This window comes from Chlamydotis macqueenii, chromosome 1 (assembly GCF_036417535.1).
Source record: "Chlamydotis macqueenii isolate bChlMac1 chromosome 1, bChlMac1.mat, whole genome shotgun sequence".
NCBI classification, from domain to species: domain Eukaryota; kingdom Metazoa; phylum Chordata; class Aves; order Otidiformes; family Otididae; genus Chlamydotis; species Chlamydotis macqueenii.
In genome coordinates, this window is record NC_141556.1 from 214,716,120 (window position 1) to 214,735,856 (window position 19,737).

A 19,737-nucleotide genomic window follows, 5' to 3' on the forward strand; every position below is an offset into this window, starting at 1 on the left:
CCCCATGTGCACGCACACACACCCCCCACCTGCACACACACCCACTCCCCTGTGCACACACACCCACGTGCACACACACTCACCCCCTGTGTACACACACCCATGTGCACACACAGCTCTGTGCGCACACACACACGTGCACAATCCCCCACACGCACACACACCCACGTGCCCACCCCCCAATGTGCACACACCCCACGTGCACACACCTGCACGTGCACACGCCCCCCCACGTGCCCCCCGCCCCTCCCCAAAGTGCACACCCCCCCCATCCCCTCTGCGGGGCCCCCACATCCCCCGCGGGGTCCGGTCCCTGGGCGAGGGGTCCCGCTGGGTCAGCGGGTCCCCGGTGTCACCAGGAGTCCTGGGGACACTGCGGCTGTCACCCCATTGCCCCAGCCCCCTCTGGGACCCCCCTTCCCCAACTGGGGACACGGGGACAGCGGGTACAAGGGGACATGGGGACATGGGGACACGGGGACATGTGGACATGGGGACACGGGGACAGAGGGACGGGGGTACAAGGGACACGTGGACATGGGGACACGGGAACATGTGGACATGGGGACAAGGGGACATGGCCCATGAGGACAAGGGGACACGGGGACAGAGGGACATGGGGACAGGGGGACATGGAGATGTGAGGACATGGGGACACGGGACATGTGGACATGGGACAGGGGGACACGAGGACATAGGGGGACAAGTGGACATGGGCCCATGAGGACAAGGGGACATGGGGACAAAGGGACATGGGGACAGGGGGACACGTGGACATGGGGACACAGGGACAGGGCGATACAGGAACGTGGGGATATGGGGGGAGAGGGAGATGTGGGGGACATGGGGACATGGAGGGGCACGGGGACATGGGGACATGTGGGGAGAGGGGGACATGGGGACGTAGGGACAAAGGGGACACAGGGACGTGAGGACGTGGGGATGCGGGGACACAGGGACACGGGGATGTGGAGGGACACGGGGACATGCGGGTGAGAACGGGCCGTGGGGACATGCGGACATGGGGATGTGAGGACGTGGGGACACGGTGACATGTGGACATGGGGACAAGGGGACACGAGGACATAGGGGGACAAGTGGACACGGGGACATGGAGATGTGAGGATGCGGGGACAAGGGGATTCGGGGAGCGGGGGACACAGGGAGAGGGGACACGGGGACACGGGGATGTGGCGGGACACGGGGCCGGGGGGAGAAGGGGCCGTGGGGGCTGTGGGGACACGGGAACAGCGGGATGTGGGGGGAGAGCGGGATACGGGGGACAGGGGGACACGGGGATAGGGGGACAGGGGACAGGGGGTGTGAGGACAGGGGGACAGGGGGACACGGGGATAGGGGGACAGGGGACAGGGGGTGTGAGGACAGGGGGACACGGGGACAGGGGGACAGGGGGACAGGGGGGTGTGAGGACAGGGGGACAGGGGGACACGGGGATAGGTGGGACAGGGGACAGGGGGACAGGGGGGTGTGAGGACAGGGGGACAGGGGGACAGGGGGACAGGGGGACAGGGGGGTGTGAGGACAGGGGGACAGGGGGACACGGGGATAGGGGGACAGGGGGACAGGGGGGTGTGAGGACAGGGGACAGGGGGACACGGGGATAGGGGGACAGGGGGACAGGGGGGACAGGGGGACAGGGGGGTGTGAGAGGACAGGGGGACAGGGGGACACGGGGATAGGGGGACAGGGGACAGGGGGACAGGGGGGTGTGAGGACAGGGGGACAGGGGACAGGGGGACAGGGGGGTGTGAGGACACAGGGACAGGGGGACACAGGGACAGGGGGGTGTGAGGACAGGGGGACAGGGGGTGTGAGGACACGGGGACAGGGGGACACAGGGACAGGGGGGTGTGAGGACAGGGGGACAGGGGGGTGTGAGGACACAGGGACAGGGGGACACAGGGACAGGGGGGTGTGAGGACAGGGGGACAGGGGGGTGTGAGGACACAGGGACAGGGGGGTGTGAGGACAGGGGGACAGGGGGTGTGAGGACACGGGGACAGGGGGACAGGGGGACAGGGGGACAGGGGGGTGTGAGGACAGGGGAGGGGGGGACCAGGGGGACAGGGGGGTGTGAGGACAGGGGGACAGGGGGACACGGGGACAGGGGGACAGGGGACAGGGGGACAGGGGGGGTGTGAGGACAGGGGGACGGGGGACAGGGGACAGGGGGACAGGGGGGTGTGAGGACAGGGGGACAGGGGACAGGGGGACAGGGGGGGTGTGAGGACAGGGGGACAGGGGGACAGGGGGTGTGAGGACAGGGGGACGGGGGACAGGGGATGGGGGACAGGGGGACACGGGGACAGGGGGGGTGTGAGGACAGGGGGACGGGGGACAGGGGATGGGGGACAGTGGGACACGGGGACAGGGGGCCCGGGACACCCCAGTGCTGGGCGGGGCCAGGGGACACCGCGCTGTCCAATGAAGTTCAGCTCTGCCTGCGGGCAGCCCCCCTCTCTCCTTCTGATTGGCTGCCCCCCTCGCTCGCCCGCCTCCTGTATTAGAGTAGCCAATCAGAGTGGGGGGCGGTGCTGCCCCGGCGGGGCGGGGCATTTCCTGCCTTGGGCGGGGCCGTGCGGTGCAGTGTGGTGCGGTGCGGGGGGGCGGTGCGGGCCGTGCGGGGCCCTGCAGTGCGGTGCTGTGCAGTGCAGTGCAGTGCAATACGGTGCTGTGCGTGCAGTGCGGTGCTGTGCGGTGCTGTGCGGTGCTGTGCAGTGCTGTGCAGTGCTGTGCAGTGCAATATGGTGCAGTGCAGTGTGGTGCAGTGCTGTACAATGCAAGATGGTACTGGGTGTGCAGTGCTGTACGGTGCGGTGCGGTGCAGTGCAATATGGTGCAGTGCTGTGCGGTGCAGTGCTCTGCAGTGCCCTACAGTGCAATGTGGTGCAGTGCAGTGCTGTGCAGCGCAGTGCAATGCTGTACAATGCAATACGGTACTGGGCGTGCAGTGCTGTGCAGTGCTGTGCAGTGCAATATGGTGCTGTGTGGTGCGGTGCTGTGTGGTGCAGTGCAGTGCAGTGCAGTGCTGTGCGGTGCGGTGCAGTGCTGTGCAATACAACATGGATGGTGCTGTGTAGCGCAGTGCGGTGCAGCGCAGCACGGCGACAGCACGGCGTGGTTTGGTGTGGTGCAGTGCGGTGCAGTGCTGCCGCGTGATGTGACGCAGCACGGTGCGGTGCAGTGCTGTGCAGTGTGGCAGTGCGGTGCAGTGCTGCGCATTGCCGGGCGGTGCAGTGCCGTGGGTGCAAGGCAAGGGCTCTCATGCAACGTGGTGCGGGGCCGTGCAGGGTGCTGTGCAGTGCGGTGCAGTGCTGTGCAGGGGCCGGTTACTGGAACTGGACCAGAGTCCCGTGACCTGCGTCTCACACCTCACTGCAAGGCTCCCACAGGTTACTGGGAGCACTGGGGGCACTGAAGGTACTGGGAGCACTGGGAGCTTTAGGGGTACTGGGAGCACTGGGGCACTGGGAATACTGGGAGACACTGGTGGCACTGGGAGCACTGGGGACACTGGGTACACTGAGGGACACTGGGAGCATTGGGGGACACTGGGACCACTGGAGGTACTGGGAACACTGGGAACACTGGGGGCAGTGCGAGGTACTGGGGACACTAGAAGCACTGGGGTACTGGGGGCACTGGGAGCAGTGGAGGCGCTGGAGTCACTGGGGGTACTAGGAGCACTGGCAGGTACTGGGGGTACTAGGAGCACTGGGGAGCACTGGGAGCACTTGGGGACGCTGGGAGCACTGGGATTTGCTCTCGGCCTTGCTGCCGGGGGACATCTGGCAGCTTTTGTGGGCTTTTCACCCCAATTTCGGCAGCGCCGGGGATTTTTCCCTCCGGCATGAACCGCTGCCGCGCAGGGACGGCGCTGGGACCCGCAGTGCAAATGGCGACATGACCCGCGGGCGGCTGCGGGTGAGGGGTCCCAACTGGGGCCTGATCCTGACCCGGAGCGTCCCGAGCGGGGCAGAGCATCCTGGAGGTCCGGAGCATCCCGAGGGGCCAGTGGATCCCAAGGGACTGGAGAATCCTGGGGGACTGGAGCGTCCCAAGGGATCAGGGCATCCTGGGAGGCCCAGAACATCCCAGGGATCGGAGCATCCTGGGGGACACGGAGCATTCCAGGGGACTGGAGCATCACTGGGGGACTGGGACATCCCAGAGGACTGGAGCATTCCAGGGGATCAGAGCATCCCGGGAGACCGGAGCATCGCTAGGGGAGTGGAGTATCCCAGAGGATCAGAGCATCCCAGGGGTGTGAAGCATCCCAGGAGACTGGACTATCCCAGGATATCAGAGCATCAAGGGGGGACTGGGACATCCCAGAGGATCAGAGCATCCCAGGGGTGTGAAGCGTCCCGGGGGATCGGAGCATCCCAGGGGTCCAGAGCATCCCAGGAGACTGGAGCATCCTGGGGGATCGGAGCATCCCGGGGGAGTGGGGCATCCCGAGGGACTGGTGCATCACTGGGGGACTGAGACATCCCAGAGGATCAGAGCATCCTAGGGATCCGGAGCATCCCGGGGGATTGGAGCATCCCAAGGGTCCAGAGCATCCCAGGGGACTGGGACATCCCAGAGGATCACAGCATCCCAGGGGTCCGGAGCATCCCGGAGGACGGGAGCATCCTGGGGAACTGGGATATCCCAGGAGGGAACAGGGCACTGGAGGGGGACTGGTGGAGGACAGCATTCCCACCGGGATGTGGGCCGGGGGCAGCCCAGGGTCCCCTGGCAAGGCAAGCCCTGCCCGCACCCCGCACCGGGCACAGCCCGCAGCCTCGCACGCCTCGCGGGATCCGCACGCGCCCAGGTCCATCCCCGCGCACAGGCTGTCCCTCCCTGGTGCCGCCGCACGTCCTTGGGGACCACCCCTTCCTGCAGAGCGTCCCCTGGGACCCCCGACAGCAGGCACCCACCGACCCGCCGCGGGGAGATCGACGTATGAAATTTATTTAGGAAAACCAAAACCCACCAAAAAATAATAAAGAGGAAGGAGGAGAAAAAGGAGAAGAAGAAGAGGAAGTAAAAGAAGGAGAAGGAGAAGGAGGAGGAGAAGAAGAAGAAAGAGGGGGAGGAGAAGAGGAAGTAAAAGAAGGAGAAGGAGAAGGAGAAGAAGAAGAAAGAGGAGGAGGAGAAGAGGAAGTAAAAGAAGGAGAAGCAGAAGGAGCAGAAGAAGAAGGAGGAGGAGGAGGAGGAGGAGAAGGAAAAGGAGAAGGAAGAAGGAGAAGATGATTATGAAGAAGGAGAAAAGGAAGGAGAAGAAGAGAAAAGGAAGAAGGAGAACGAGAAGAAGGACAAGGAGAAGGAGAAGGTGGTGAGAAAGGAGGAAGAAGAAGAAAGAGAAGGAGAAAGAGAAGCAGAAGAGGAAGGAAGGAAGGAAGAAGAAGAAGGAGGAAAAGAAGAACAAGAAAAGGGAGGAAGAGGAGGACGAGAAAAAGAAGAAGGAAGAGGATAACAGGAAGGAGGAGGAGAAGAAGGAGAAAAGGAAAGAGGAGGAGAAGGAGCAGGAGAAGAAAAAGGAGAAGGAGAAAAGGAAGGAGGAGGAGAAGAAGAAGGAGAAAAGGAAGGAGGAGGAGAAGAAGAAGGAGAAAAGGAAGGAGAAGAAGAGTAGTCATCTCCTCCTCAGGCTCCGGTGGAGCCTGTAACAACCAGCGCCGCGAGAGGGGAGGACAGAGAAGCCGGAGGAGGTTTTGCACGCCCGCACGCGCCCGTGCACGCCGTGGGTGAGGCAGGCTGGGTGCCGGCCGCGCCCCCGTACCCAGAGGGGTACGAACAGGGGCGGGAGCCGGGAAAGCGTCGACCACCTACGCACACCAGCGGCGGGGGCTGGAAAAGTGGGATACGGCTGGGAAAGGGGAAATCCCTGCGCGGTACCCGGGGACGCAGCACCCCAGCGCGGGGCCCGCCCCGGATCCATCGGCACCAGCGAGACCCCCCGCGCGCATCGCCGGGCGCCCCCGGATCGGCAGCGGGTACCCGTTGGGCGCGCTCGCGCCCGCCGGCGCGTCGGCCGCACGACGTCAGGCCGGGGATGGAGCCTCTTGCAGTTTGGGGGTCTGCTGCCTTCTGGGACCGTCCCGGCCTCTCCCGAGGAGCGGGGGGAAGGCGAAGCCGTGGGCCAGCAGCCAGCCGTGGTCACCGGGCGGGTCCTGCCGGGGTTTGGGCGAAGCATCTGGCTAAAGGCATCTCCGAGTAGGTAAGGCAAAAGGAATTCAGTCCGCTTCGGCCCCGGGGAGCGGCTCGGCTTCGGGGGGGTCTCCCCTTGCTCCCGTAGACGCGCGCGCTCCGGGCACCCCGAGAAAACGGGCGGGGCGTCGCGTACAGACGAGACGAGGAGAGGAACGGCTGGCCCGTACCCAGATCCGGGAGCGTCGCCGCGCCGTGGGGACCCGGTGCCGTGGGATGTGGTGGTGGAGCGGGATGGGGCGGCGAACGGCCCCACGGCTGCACCCGGGCTGCCCTTGACCCCGGCGGGACCAACCCTGGTGGGACCGACCCCGCTGGGACAGACCCCACTGGACAGACCCCGGCAGCACTAGGATTTCACCGTGCCGCTCCCGTCGCCTTCCGCTGCCGTGATGGTGACCCCAGCAGCTCCCACAAGCTGGGTGACGAAGCCACGGGGGCTCAGCACCCACCCTCATCCCTGACCCCTCCTTCGGCTCAACCCCGCAAGAGCAGCTGCTCGCCGGGGGGCTCACCCTGCCTGGTTGCCCCTGCTCGTGGGTGTTTCGGTGGCTTTGGTTGGGGGGTGACACAGACCTGGGTCATGCACAGCTGGAGGGACCAGCGGGGCAGTTGAGCAGAGCCCCAAGGTTGAGGGAGTCCATGCATGTTGGGTTGTGGGACCAGAGGGACCACAGGAAGATGGCAGGGCCCATGCATGGTGCTTGGCAGGACAGGAAGAACTGCAGGAGGCCATCACCATCCATGCATGGTGTTCTGTAGGACCAGAGAGACCACAGAAAGCCATCACCATCCATGCATGGTGCTTGGTAGGACCAGAGAGACCGCAGAAGGCCATCACCATCCATGCATGGTGCTTGGTAGGACCAGAGAGACCGCAGAAGGCCATCACCATCCATGCATGGTGTTCTGTAGGACCAGAGAGACCGCAGAAGGCCATCACCATCCATGCATGGTGCTTGGTAGGACCAGAGAGACCGCAGAAGGCCATCACCATCCATGCATGGTGCTTGGTAGGACCAGAGAGACCGCAGAAGGCCATCACCATCCATGCATGGTGCTTGGTAGGACCAGAGAGACCACAGAAGGCCATCACTGTCCATGCATGGTGGTCAGTAGGACCAGAGGGACCACAGGAGGATGGCAAGGCCCATGCATGGTGGTTGGTAGGACGAGAGGGACCACAGGAGGCCATCATCATCCATGCATGGTGGTTGGTAGGACCAGAGGGACCATGGGAGTATGGTAGGGTCCATGCACAGTAGTCGACAAGACGGCGGGCTGGTGGGAGAGCAGCAGGGTCTGTGTACGGCCAGAGGGACTGCAAGGAGGCCAACAGAATCCCTGCATGGTGCTAAGTAGGACCAGAGGGACCACAGGAGGCCATCACCGTCCATGCATGGCGGTCTGTAGGGTCAGATGGACCACAGGAGGATGGCGAGGTCCATCCATGACAGTCAGTGGGACCAGAGGGACCACAGGAGGATGGCACTAGGATCCATGCATGGCAGTTGATGGCATCAGAAGGACCGCAGGAGACCATCAGGGTCCATGCACGGTGGTCTGCAAGACCAGACAGACCATAGGAGACCATCACGGTCCATGCACGGCGGTCTGCAGGACCAGACGGACCACGCCATCAGTGTCCGTGCATGGTGGTCTGCAGGGTCAGAAGGACGATGGGAGGATGGCAGGGTCCATGCATGGCAGTCAATAGCGCTGGAGGGACCATGGGAGACCATCAGGCTCCATGCATGGTGGTCTGCAGGAGCAGAGGGACCATGGGGTGCCAGCGAGGTCCATGCATGGTGGTGTGCAGGACCAGAAGGACCGCAGGAGACCATCAGGGTCCATGCATGGTGGTCTGCAGGCCCAGAGGGACTGCAGGAGACCATCAGGGTCCATGCATGGTGGTCTGCAGGCCCAGAGGGACCGCAGGAGACCATCAGGGTCCATGCATGGTGGTCTGCAGGCCCAGAGGGACAGCAGGAGACCATCAGGGTCCATGCATGGTGGTGTGCAGGAGTTGTGAAGCCACTGCGTGCTGGGGATGCTCATGGACACGTCGGTCACCGGAGCAGCCGCTCCCAGAGAAGAGCCCCCCGGGTGGGTGGGCACCGCGGCGCGGAGCCGGAGAAACACCCACGCGCTGGGGACACGGCGGGGCCGGGACCCTCTGCCACGGGCGCGCAGCCCCCGCCCCGCTGTGCGTGCAGACCCCACCCGGCCCTGGCACGCGTGTAGCCCTTGCAGGGGACGGGGCTGGGCGAGGGACAGGGGTCCCAGCTGTGGGGTGAGTGGGTCGGGGGCAGGGGGGGGTCGGGGGGCGCCCCCATCGTCCCCCCGGGGGGCCAGGACCTGCAGCCTTAAGGCAATTTGAGGGACACCCATCCCCCAGCCCCACCGTGTCTCCCTCTCACCCAGCAAAGCGGGGTCCGGGGACCCCCCGGGGTGGTGGGGACACCTGGAGGGAGGGGACAGTCACGCGGCTGGGGGGGGAGGACCTCACCGTGGTGGTCCGGAGCCACCGACGTCCCCCCAGACCTCCTCCCGATGGGCCGAGGTGGGGGGGGGGGACACGAGGGTTGAGGATGCTCCTGGCCCCCAGCCCCCCACCTCGCCATCATCCCCTCACTCGGCCCCCGCCTCGGCCTGACCCCCCTCGGGGGGCTCCAGGCAGCCGTTGAGTTGGGGGTCGGGGGCCTGGGGGTCGTATTCTTCATCCAAAAAGTCCAGGGAGTTGTTGCTGGGCAGCCCCCGGATGGTGAATTTGTGGGAGACCTTCGTCCACTGCTCCCGGTTGCTGGCCACCCTCTCGTAGAGCTCGGCCGCCCTGGGGAACAGGTCCTGCAGCAACCTGGGGGGGTCGGGGGGGGGCGCTCCATCAGCACGGGGCCGCACCACCCCCTCCGGTGGCTGCGACCCCGCTCCCCTCCTCCGCCTCCTCCGCCTCCTCCTCGTCCTCCTCCTCCTCCTCCTCGCTTCTTGGAAGCCCCCTGAACATCTGCAAGACCCCCAGCCCAGCACCGCCCCATCCCACCCCGGCGTGGGAAGGGTTGTGGGGTGATGGGAGAGGGCCCCCCCACCCCGGCGCCGGCCCCGGGGGCTCACTTGTAGATGGGCATGGCGATGTGCTCCATGAAGCTGATCTGCAGCTCGGGGATGTAGGCTTTCTCCCGGTCCATCATCTCCAGCGGGCGGTTGCCCATGGCCTTCTCCTGCAGCGATGGCAAGGTGGGGGAGGTCAACATCGGTGGGTGTCCCCTCCCCATTCCCGGCCAAGACCTTCCTGCTCAACCTCCCACCTCATCCCAGCCCCCTTGATGTTCACCAAGAGCGTTGGCCAAGCCCAACCTTGCACCTACCAAGCTCTGCTGCTACCCACCAAGCCTTGGTGCTACCTACCAAGTCATCCTGGGAGAAGAACTCCCTGTCCCTTCCCCATTCCCGGCCAAGACCTTCCTGCCTATCCTCCATCTCATCCCAGCCCCCTTGGTGTTTGCCAAGAGCGTTGGCCAAGCCCAACCTTGCACCTACCAAGCCTTGGTGCTACCTACCAAGTCACCCTGGGAGAAGAACTCCTTGTAGATCAGCTCCTGCAAGGGATAGGCTGTCAGCATGGTGGGAGGGGGTGCACACCTAGGGTGACCCCCCACCCCGCCTGCCCTCTGGACCCCTCTCCACGACCGCGGGGGGAACGCCTCTGCGTTGGGTAGGAACACGCTCCCGGCATGGAGGGGGCTGCCGGGTGGTCTGGCGGGGCACGACACCACTGTGAGGGGCAAGGCTGGTCTGGGGTGGCATTTGGGGCAGGGTGGGGGGGGTCGGCCCCACGGCACGGCACTCACCGCGATCTTCCTGGTGGTCTTCCAGCCCTTGGTCTGGTCGGAGAGGTCGCAGGAGGTCATGAGCAGGCAGAGCAGCAGGCTGCGGTGCTGCTTGTTCTTGGCGTCATAACCCACTGCGGGCGGGCAACGGGGCAGCGGTTGGGGCGGGGGGCTCGGGAGGGAGCCCCCACCACCCCCTGCGCGAGGCCTGGGGACAGCTGGGACGAGTTCCCACCGCCTTCCCGATCCCGAGCCCAGGAACTTCACCTTCCGCCATCTTCTGGAGGTCCTTGAAGATGCGCAGGTGGTGGGCCAGGTCGGTGGCCAAGATGATGTCCCTCATCAGGTCCAGCATGCGCTGGTAGTCCTGCGGAACCAGGCAGCGCGCCCGCCGTCACCGGCTCCGCGTCCCCTCGCCCAACCCCTGCATCCCAAGGGATGGGGAGGCCGGGGGGTGCGGGTGGGGACGAGGGGGCGGCGCGGGGCCGAAGGGTTGAGGGCCCTCACCTTGCGGGAGAAGTGGTCGAAGATGTTGCAGCCTTGGCTGTTGAGGATGGCAATGGCTTGGGCGAAGTGGTGCCTCTGCGGGAGGAGCCGGGGCGGTGGGAGACGGCCGGGCCGCTGCCCCCCGGGGCGGTGGGGAGGGTTTTTGGGGAGGGGGGATGACGTTACCTCCATGACAGAGCCCTCCGAGCTGTACAACGCGGCCAGGACCGATTTCTGCGAGGCAGAGCAACCGGAGTCACAGAGTTATGGGGGTGCGGACCCCCCCGCCCCGAGCTCTGTCCCCGTGTCCCCCCCCTGCCCCACGCGCACGTCCCAGCGCGGGGCTCGGCTCACCGAGGCCACCTGGAAGGAGTTATTGGTGCCTCTGTGGTCCAGGTCGTGGCACATGCAGGAGATGAAGAGGGCAAAGATCTCGATGTCTCTGGGGAAGGGAAAGAGGGGAAACTGAGGCAGGCGGGAGGGTGGGGAGCACCCCGGTGGGGCGGGGACGGTCCCCGCGCTTACTCCAGGTAGTTGACGAGCTCCAGGTTCTTGTAGAGCAGGTAGCAGAAGTGGGAGACGGAGAAGGCGTGCATCCAGTTGTGGTAGGGGGGGTCGCGGTAGCCCTTCTTCACCATCAGGCAGAACCTGGCGGGGAGGGGCAGGGGGGCTTGTCACCCCTCGGGGACCCCCTTGTCTGCCCAGGGGTCCCGCAGGGATGGGGACCCACCTGGTGAGGGTCTGGCGGTCCATCTTGTAGGTGTTGATGAAGTTCATGTCCTGCAGCATGCTCAGGATGGCCTGCGGAGGGGACAGGGCGGGCGGCGGAGGGTGACAACACCGAGAAGGGCCCCCTCTACCCAGCACGGGGGCAGGGAGACGCCACGTCCCCCCCATCCAGCCCCCCCGGTTTGGGGTACGCGACCCGACGGCGGCGGTCGGGGGGGGTCCGTCCTCGTGGTCCTCACCATGGAGGTGTCGTCCTCGGGCAGCGAGCGCGGCGTGTAGGTGAAGTTGGCGAAGTTGGGGTCGATGGCGGACACGGGCTGGATGCCCTCGCTCAGCAGCTTGGTGTACTCATCGTCCGACACCTGCGGGACAACGGCGCCGTCACCGGGTCCCCAAAGTGTCCCCCGGCAGGGGTCCCAGCCGGTGTGTCCCCCCCCGCCGTCCCCATGCCACCTCACCTTCATGTGGTACATCATCATCTCGTTGGCCAGGTGGCTGCGGTACTGCGCCTCGTTCACCTTCTTGTACAGCAGCGACTGCGGGGCGGGAGCGGGGTACGGGGGTGGGCAGACCCCCCCCAAGCCCCCCCAAACCCCCCCACCACATCCCCACACCCCGTGTGTACCTTCCCCGTCCCATCACCACCACTTGTCCCCAAGGAACGGGGACCACACGCGCGTGTCCTCCTCCATCTCCATCCCTCAGCTCCAGGGCGGAGCGGTGGGGTCCCCCTCGTCCCCTCCCCGGGCTGGGGACCCCCCCTCGGGTACGCACGTGGGCGATGCTGATGCCGCAGTAGATGGAGAAGGCGGTGGCCAGGTCCTCGTCGAACTTGCTGAACCAGGGGCCGTTGATCTTGTTGACCAGCTCCGCCACCCCGATGACCTCTGGGAGCAGGGCGGGGGGCGGGGGGGACGGGACAGGGGGCAGGATCAGGCCCGTGTGCTGGGGACAGCGCTGTGCCCGGGTGCTGGAGACCAGATCGTACCCACGTGCTTGGGGACAGCGCTGCGCCCATTTGGGGGGACAGCAAGATCGTGCCCACGGGCTGGGGACAGGATCGTGCCCACGGGCTGGGGGACAGGATCGTGCCCACGGGCTGGGGACAGGATCGTGCCCATGGGCTGGGGACAGGACCGTGCCCACGGGCTGGGGGACAGGATCGTGCCCACACACTGGGGACAGGATCGTGCCCACGGGCTGGGGACAGGATCGTGCCCATTTAGTGGGGACAGTGCTGTGCCCACGGGCTGGGGACAGGATCGTGCCCACGGGCTGGGGGACAGGATCGTGCCCACACACTGGGGACAGGATCGTGCCCACGGGCTGGGGGACAGGATCGTGCCCACACACTGGGGGACAGGACCGTGCCCACACACTGGGGACAGGATCGTGCCCACGGGCTGGGGACAGGATCGTGCCCATTTAGTGGGGACAGTGCTGTGCCCACGGGCTGGGGACAGGATCGTGCCCACACACTGGGGGACAGGACCGTGCCCACGGGCTGGGGACAGGATCGTGCCCCTGCCCCGCGTAACAGGATCATGCCCGCATGGGGAGGGACAGTGCCGCGCCCACGGGTTGGGGACAGTGCCGCGCCCATGTGCGGGGTGACAGAATTGTGCCCACGGGCTGGGGACAGCGCTGTGCCCATGTGGGGAGGGACAGGATGGTGCCCGTGTCCTGGGTGACAGGACAGTGCCCGTGTGCGGGGGACAGGATGGTGCCCGTGTCCTGGGTGACAGGACAGTGCCCGTGTGCAGGGGACAGGATGGTGCCCGTGTCCTGGGTGACACAGTTGTGCCCATGTAGGGAGGGACAGGATCGTGTCCACGTGCTGGGGAGGGTGCTGTGCCCACGGGCTGGGGACAGGATGGTGCTCCTGTGCCGGGGGACAAGATTGTGACCGCATTCTGGGGACAGCGCTGGGGACAGGTGCTGGGGACAGGATGGTGCCCATGTAGAGGGGCACAGGATCGTGCCCACGGGCTGGGGACAGCGCTGTGTCCCTGTGCTGGGTGACAGCATGGTGCCCATGTAGAGGGGCACAGGATCGTGCCCACGGGCTGGGGACAGCGCTGTGTCCCTGTGCTGGGTGACAGGATGGTGCCCATGTAGTGGGCACAGGACCACGCTCACACGCTGGGGACAGCATTGTGCCACGTCCTGGGTGACAGGATCGTGCCAACACGCTGGGGACAGGATCGTGCCCACGTGCTGAGTGACAGGACCGCGCCCACGTCCTGGGTGACAGGATTGTGCCCACGTAGGGGGGGACAGTGCCGTGCCCACGCGCCAGGGGGACACCACCACACCCGTGTGCCGCGTGCCGTGTGCTGCGCCCGTGTGCCGTGTGCTGTTCCTGTGTGCCGTGTGCTGTTCCCGTGTGCCGTGTGCTGCGTGCCGTGTGCTGCGCCCGTGTGCCGTGTGCTGTTCCCGTGTGCCATGTGCCGCGTGCCGTGTGCTGTGCCTGTGTGCCGTGTGCCGTGCCTGTGTGCCGTGTGCCGCGTCCGTGTGCCGTGTGCCGCGTGCCGCGCCCGTGTGCCGTGTGCTGTGCCTGTGTGCCGTGTGCCGCGTGCCGTGTGCTGTGCCCGTGTGCCGCGTCCGTGTGCCACGTCCTGTTCCCGTGTGCCGCGTGCTGTGTGCTGCGCCCGTGTGCCGCGTGCTGTGCCTGTGTGCCGTGTGCCGCGTGCTGTGCCTGTGTGCCGCGTCCGTGTGCCGTGTGCTGCGCCCGTGTGCCGTGTGCTGTTCCCGTGTGCCGCGTGCCGTGTGCTGTGCCTGTGTGCCGTGTGCCGTGCCTGTGTGCCGTGTGCCGTGTGCTGTGCCTGTGTGCCGTGTGCCGCGTGCCGTGTTGCTGTTCCCGTGTGCTGTGTGCCATGTGCCGTGTGCTGTGCCTGTGTGCCGTGTGCCGCGTGCCGCGCCCGTGTGCCAGCGCCGCGCCCCTCACCCTGGCTCTCGTTCTTGATGGGGAAGCAGAGGATGTTCCTGGTGCGGAAGCCGGTGCTGTCGTCCACGCCGCGGTAGAAGAGCGGGTGCGAGTAGGCGTCCTTGATGTTCAGGATCTTGCCGGTGGTGGCCACGTGCCCCGCGATGCCCTGGTCGGCGGGGATGCGGATCTCGTAGCTCTGCGGGGCAGCGAGGGCGGGGGGGTCACCGCGACGGGGTGGGGCGAGGGGACGGGACCCCCGGCCCCCCCCCCCCCCACAAAACCCCCTCCCCTCGTCCCCGCGCTCACCTCGTCGTCCACCACGCCGCCGTCGAACACCTTGGCCACCAGCTCGTGGCTGAGCCGGTCCAGCAGGAACACGGAGCATCTGCGAGAGACCATGCCGCCGCCGCCGCTCGCGCCCCACGGGGGTCCCGCGCCCACCCGCGTGCGCCCCGCCCGCCCGCGCCCACTCACATCTCGGCGTTGCTGAGGTTGCGGGCCTCCGTGATGATCTCCTGCAGCAGGACCGAGACGTCGTCTGCAACGGAGCGGGGGGGGGGGGGCGGGGAATGGTCAGGGAGCCCCCAGCCGCCACCAGCGCCCCACTCGTGCAACGAAATGGGGGGGGTCTCAGCTGGGGCTGCGCCGCCAGCGCGGGGGCAACACAGAAAGGGCCTGGGGTCTGCGCAGAGCCCGTGCACGCGTGAACACACGTGTGCATGCGTGTACATGCGTGTGCGTGCACGTGGAGTGGTGACACGGCCTGGGTGAGAGGGCAACAGCACACGCAGCGCGGCAGGGTGCTGGTGCGCAGTGCAGTGCAGCAGGGCGGGGGGTCTGGGTGTGCAGCAGCAGCGCACGCGTGGGCCTGCAGCAGTGCGTGTGTGCATGCAGCAATGTGCGTATGCAGCGGTGCATGCCTGTACTTGCAGCAGTGTGTGTGTTCCTGCAGCAACATGTGCTTGCAGCAGTGCGTGCATGCATGCAGCAGTGTGTGTCTGCAGTGGCGCATATTGGCCTGCAGCACTGCATGTGCGTGCAGCAATGTGCGTATGCAGCGGCGCATGCCTGTACTTGCAGCAGTGCGTGTGTTCCTGCAGCAGCACCTGTGTCTGTGCAGAGGTGCATGTGCAGCAGTGCATGCGTTTGCATGTGTTCCTGCAGCAGCATGTGTCTGCAGCAGTGCGTGTTTGCCTGCAGCACTGCATGTGCATGCAGCAGTGTGTGTGTGCAGCAGCGTGTGGAGCAGTGCACACACGTGCTTGTAGCAGTGCCCGTGTTCCTGCAGCAATGCACATGCATGCAGCAATGTGCGTGCATGCAGCAGTGCATGTGTAGATGTAGCGGCATGTGCGTGCAGCAGAGTGTGTGTGCAGCGTGTCTGCAGCGGTGCAGGTTTGCATGCAGCAGTGTGTGTGCAGCAGCGCATGTGTGCACACAGCAGCACGTGCATGCAGCAGTGTATGTGTGTAGCACTGCACGCGTGTCCTTGCAGCAGTGCATGTTTGCCTGCGGCACTGTGCGTGCATGCAACAATGTGTGTGCAGCAGTGCATGCGTGTGCATACAGCAGCATGTGTGCAGCAGTGCGCATGCTGCTGCAGCAGCCTATGTCTGCAGTGGTGCACGTTCATGCAGCAACACGCGTGCACAGCAGCGCGTGTGTGCGTGTGTTCATGCAGCAGCGTGTGCACGTGCGCAGCAGCGTGCGCAGCGCTATATCCGCGCAGCGGGGCGCACGCGCACGCGCACTTCTCGCTGTGCACAGCGCTCCGCGCTCACACGCAAAGCACACGCGCGCAAGCAGCAGCCCCTGGGGCCGGGGGGGACCCCCGCGCACCCACGGCTGCGCTCCCCGCGCCTACCCAAGTGCGTGAAGAGGTTCTTCGCCACCTGCAGCAGGGCCTGGCGGGGACAAGAGGGGACGCCATCAAGATCCCGTGTGACCCGGCACGCGCACACGCGTGTGCGCACGCGTGCTCGCGGCGCGGCGCTCACCTGGCACTCGCACTTCAGCTTCTGCTCCTTCTGGAAGGCCAGGGTGCTGGTGAGCACGGTGGAGGTGTAGCAGAAGCAGTGCTGCACCGTGCGCTCGTCCGCGTCCGTGTAGCTGCCGGGGACGGGGACACGCGCACCCCGTGACGGAGGTGACCCCGTGACGGGGCGGGGGGCCCGCCTGGCGCCCATCCCGCTCCCCAAAACGCGTCCCGGGCGCTCACCTGCCGCCGCCCAGCTTGTTGAAGGCGCAGGCCAAGGCCACCACGCGGGAGGTGGCGCGGCTGGTGACGGGGACGCAGAGCATGGAGGTGACCTCGCGCCCCAGCAGGCTGCTCAGCTGCTTGTGCTCCTCCTGCGGGGCCCGGGGGGGGCACAACGGGGCAGGATTTGGGGATTTTCACCCCCCGCCCCGCCCCGTCCCGCCAAGCCCCCCCAGCCCGGGGGGACGCGCGGTGAGGTCGGTGACGCCGTACGCACCTCGCTGACGTCCTTCAGGGTGATGGACTTCTTGTCCTCCACCGCCCGCCCCAGGCGCCCGAAAGTGAGCTTGAGGGGGGACACACACACACGGGTGAGACCCCCACCCCGCTGTGTCCCCTGTCCCCCCCCCCACATCCCCCCGCCACCCCGCTCACCGAAAAGCTGATCTCCTCTTCCAGGACGCGCTCCCCCACCACCTGCAAGGGAGACGTCGGGATGTGGGGGGCGAGGGTGGGCTGCACCCCGGGCTGGGGCCGGGGGGGATGCGGGACCCCCCCCAGTCCCACGGCAGTGGGGGGGTTGGCGTCGGGGCAGCACCCACCTGGCAGAAGAGCTGGTGGTTGTCCTCAGAGACGAGCAGGAGGCAGCAGCAGAGCGACTGGGTCTCCTGCTTCAGCTGGGGGGGCGGCGGGAGGGGGGGGCGTGGTCAGCACCCCAACCCCCCCCCCCCCCCCCAGGTCAGGATCGGGCCTCTCCCCCGCCTCCCCATCCCCAGGGCACCCCCAGGCGTCACGCAGAGCCAGGTGCCCCCTAAAACCTCTTCCCTCCGGCTGATCCCGTTCACCCTGGAGCCTACCGATGGCGAGGGCAAGGCTGTTCGCTCCGGACACTACTGAGGGCTGCGCGCGGGACGCTAGAGAGCGGGGGGGGCACCCACAGGTCCTCCCTCAGCGTTTCTGCGCTCAGGGTGGCACCGTTCACTCTGGAGCCTACTGATGGCTACGCCCCACTGAGGGCTACGACAAGGCTGTTCACTCTGGTCCCTACTGACGGCTGCGCGGCTGCTACTCGAGCAGATCCTTTGCGTTGAGGGATTTTCTTTTCCTTTTGGGTTTTTTTTTTTTTTTGGAAATAAAACGGGGGTCCCCGCTGCACCCTGGGGCTGGGGGGTCCGAGGCGAGGTGGGGCGGGCCGAGGCCAGGTGGGGGGGGCACCGGGGCGAGGCAGCTACTCACGTAGTTGACGACCTTGAGCTGGAGCGAGGCGGCGTCCAGGTCGTACAGCTCGCCTGCACGAGGGGGGCGAGAGCGCCGTGAGGGGCTCAGCACCCCAAATTCACCCTTCCCGCGCGCCCCCCCGCCCCCGCCGCCCCCCCGCCCTCACCGCAGAGCCGCAGGATCTTGCAGTCCAGGTCGCTGTAGCCGCCGTCGGGCGCGTTCTGCGCCTTGGCCGGGGAGTTTTGGGAGGAGCCGGTGGAGGGGCTGACGCGGGGCCAGGGCTGCAGCTTCTGCAGGGCTCGCAGGCGCCCGCACGCCACCAGGGTCTGCGCGGCGGGGGCGTGAGGGACACGGGGGGGACAACGGGGACGGGGAGGGGGGGCCCGCGGGCGAAGCGGGGCGACTCACGTGTCTCTCCAGCGCGCGCAGGTTGCGCTCGTCGCAGTCGCTCAGCTGGCCGCAGCGGACCTGGGGGTGGGAAACGGGGGGACGCGAGGGGGTTGGGGCGCGAGGAGGCGGGGGGCCGGGGCCCGTCCCCGCGTCCCCGCGCTCACCAGGATGACGCAGACCACCGCCCCGCTGTCTTCGTCCGCCAGCGGGATGACGAGCACTGCGGGGACAGAGGGGGGGTCGGCACCGGGGGCTGCGGTGGGTGCCCCTGGGGGGCAGGGGCCACCACGTCCCCGTGCGTCACCCACCCACCCATGGAATCACAGAAGGGTTTGGGTGGGAAGGGAGCGTCCAAGCCCACCCAGCCCAACCCCCCTGCAAGGAGCAGGGACATCTCCAACCACATCAGGTTGCTCACAGCCCCGGCCAACCTGGCCTGGAATGGTTCCAGGGATGGGGCACCCACCGCCTCTCTGGGCACCCACCCACCAACTGACTCTCCTGCTCACCCACCCACCCACCAAGTCTCCCATCTGTCCATACACGCATTCACCCACTCACCCACCAACTCTCCCACCCACCCATCCATCAACCCAGCTCATCTTCTGAGTCTCACACCCACCTACCCACCCATCCACCCATCAACCCCTCTGCCAACCCACCCGTCTACCAGCTCTCCCACCCATCCACCCATCAACCCATTCGGCCACCCACCCAGCTACCAACTCTCCCATCCATCCACCCACCCACCCAGCTACCAACTCTTCAACCCACCCCTCATTCACTCACCCATCTACCAACCCTTCCACCCACCCACCCATCAACCCATGCACTCATCAACCCACCCACCCATCCACCCACCCATCTACCAACCCTTCCGTCCTCTCACCCACCCATCCACCCACCCACCCATCTACCAACCCTTCCATCCACCCACCCACCCATCAACCCACCCACCCACCCACCCACCCATCAACCCACCCATCTACCAACCCTTCCATCCACCCACCCACCCATCTACCAACCCTTCCATCCACCCACCCACCCATCAACCCACCCACCCATCCACCCACCCATCTACCCACCCATCTACCAACCCTTCCATCCACCCACCCACCCATCAACCCACCCATCTACCAACCCTTCCATCCACCCACCCATCCATCAACCCACCCACCCATCCACCCACCCATCTACCAACCCTTCCACCCACCCACCCACCCATCTACCAACCCTTCCATCCATCAACCCACTCACCCACCAGCTCCTTCACCCACCCACGTACCAACCCACCCACCCACTCAGGCCTACGCCCACCCATTGTCCCGTGTGCCCCCCAGCCCTATGCCCACCCACCCACCCATCTGCCAACCCTTCCACCCACCCATCACCCACTCTTCCATCCGTTCACCCACCCACCCACCCACTCTCCCACCCACCAACTCCCCCACCCACCCACCCATCAACCCCCCCACCCCCCGACCCATTTCCCCCCCCGCCCCCCGCAGCCCCACCTTGTGTGCCGGGGGCCAGGGGCGCGGCCAGGGGTCCCAGGTGGGGGGCGGGGAGCTCGGCGGGGGGCAGCCCCCCGCACTGCAGCCGCCTCTGCCTGCGCACCGCATCCCTGCGGGACCGGGACCCTGAGCCGCGGGGCCACCCCGCACGGGCCGCGCCGCACCGGGGCACGCGTGTTCCCTGCGCGGCGCCCGGGCACGCGTGTGTGTCCTGAGTGTGTGTGTGTC

At 66.6% G+C, this 19,737-nt stretch overlaps 1 protein-coding gene across 3 annotated transcripts in view; it reads right to left on the reverse strand.

Annotated features, from left to right (window-relative positions):
• Positions 1–7,416: 7,416 nt before the first annotated feature.
• Positions 7,417–19,737, reverse strand: part of PDE2A (phosphodiesterase 2A) — a 41,401-nt gene continuing 29,080 nt past the window's right edge. For all 3 annotated transcript variants that reach the window (XM_086739821.1, XM_086739820.1, XM_086739822.1), the window contains 27 exons: positions 19,510–19,619; positions 18,160–18,215; positions 18,014–18,073; positions 17,772–17,931; positions 17,624–17,676; positions 16,990–17,064; positions 16,823–16,864; positions 16,665–16,733; positions 16,409–16,539; positions 16,188–16,299; positions 16,055–16,094; positions 14,665–14,728; positions 14,497–14,575; positions 14,209–14,386; positions 12,036–12,148; positions 11,720–11,797; positions 11,501–11,623; positions 11,263–11,333; positions 11,058–11,180; positions 10,887–10,974; positions 10,719–10,766; positions 10,554–10,628; positions 10,314–10,413; positions 10,068–10,180; positions 9,777–9,815; positions 9,331–9,437; positions 7,417–9,076 (listed from right to left, as the gene is read on the reverse strand). In XM_086739821.1, coding sequence (XP_086595947.1) covers positions 8,851–9,076; positions 9,331–9,437; positions 9,777–9,815; positions 10,068–10,180; positions 10,314–10,413; positions 10,554–10,628; positions 10,719–10,766; positions 10,887–10,974; positions 11,058–11,180; positions 11,263–11,333; positions 11,501–11,623; positions 11,720–11,797; positions 12,036–12,148; positions 14,209–14,386; positions 14,497–14,575; positions 14,665–14,728; positions 16,055–16,094; positions 16,188–16,299; positions 16,409–16,539; positions 16,665–16,733; positions 16,823–16,864; positions 16,990–17,064; positions 17,624–17,676; positions 17,772–17,931; positions 18,014–18,073; positions 18,160–18,215; positions 19,510–19,619 — 2,533 coding nt within the window. In that variant the 3' untranslated portion in view covers positions 7,417–8,850. The remainder of the gene's footprint in view (positions 9,077–9,330; positions 9,438–9,776; positions 9,816–10,067; positions 10,181–10,313; positions 10,414–10,553; positions 10,629–10,718; positions 10,767–10,886; positions 10,975–11,057; positions 11,181–11,262; positions 11,334–11,500; positions 11,624–11,719; positions 11,798–12,035; positions 12,149–14,208; positions 14,387–14,496; positions 14,576–14,664; positions 14,729–16,054; positions 16,095–16,187; positions 16,300–16,408; positions 16,540–16,664; positions 16,734–16,822; positions 16,865–16,989; positions 17,065–17,623; positions 17,677–17,771; positions 17,932–18,013; positions 18,074–18,159; positions 18,216–19,509; positions 19,620–19,737) is intronic.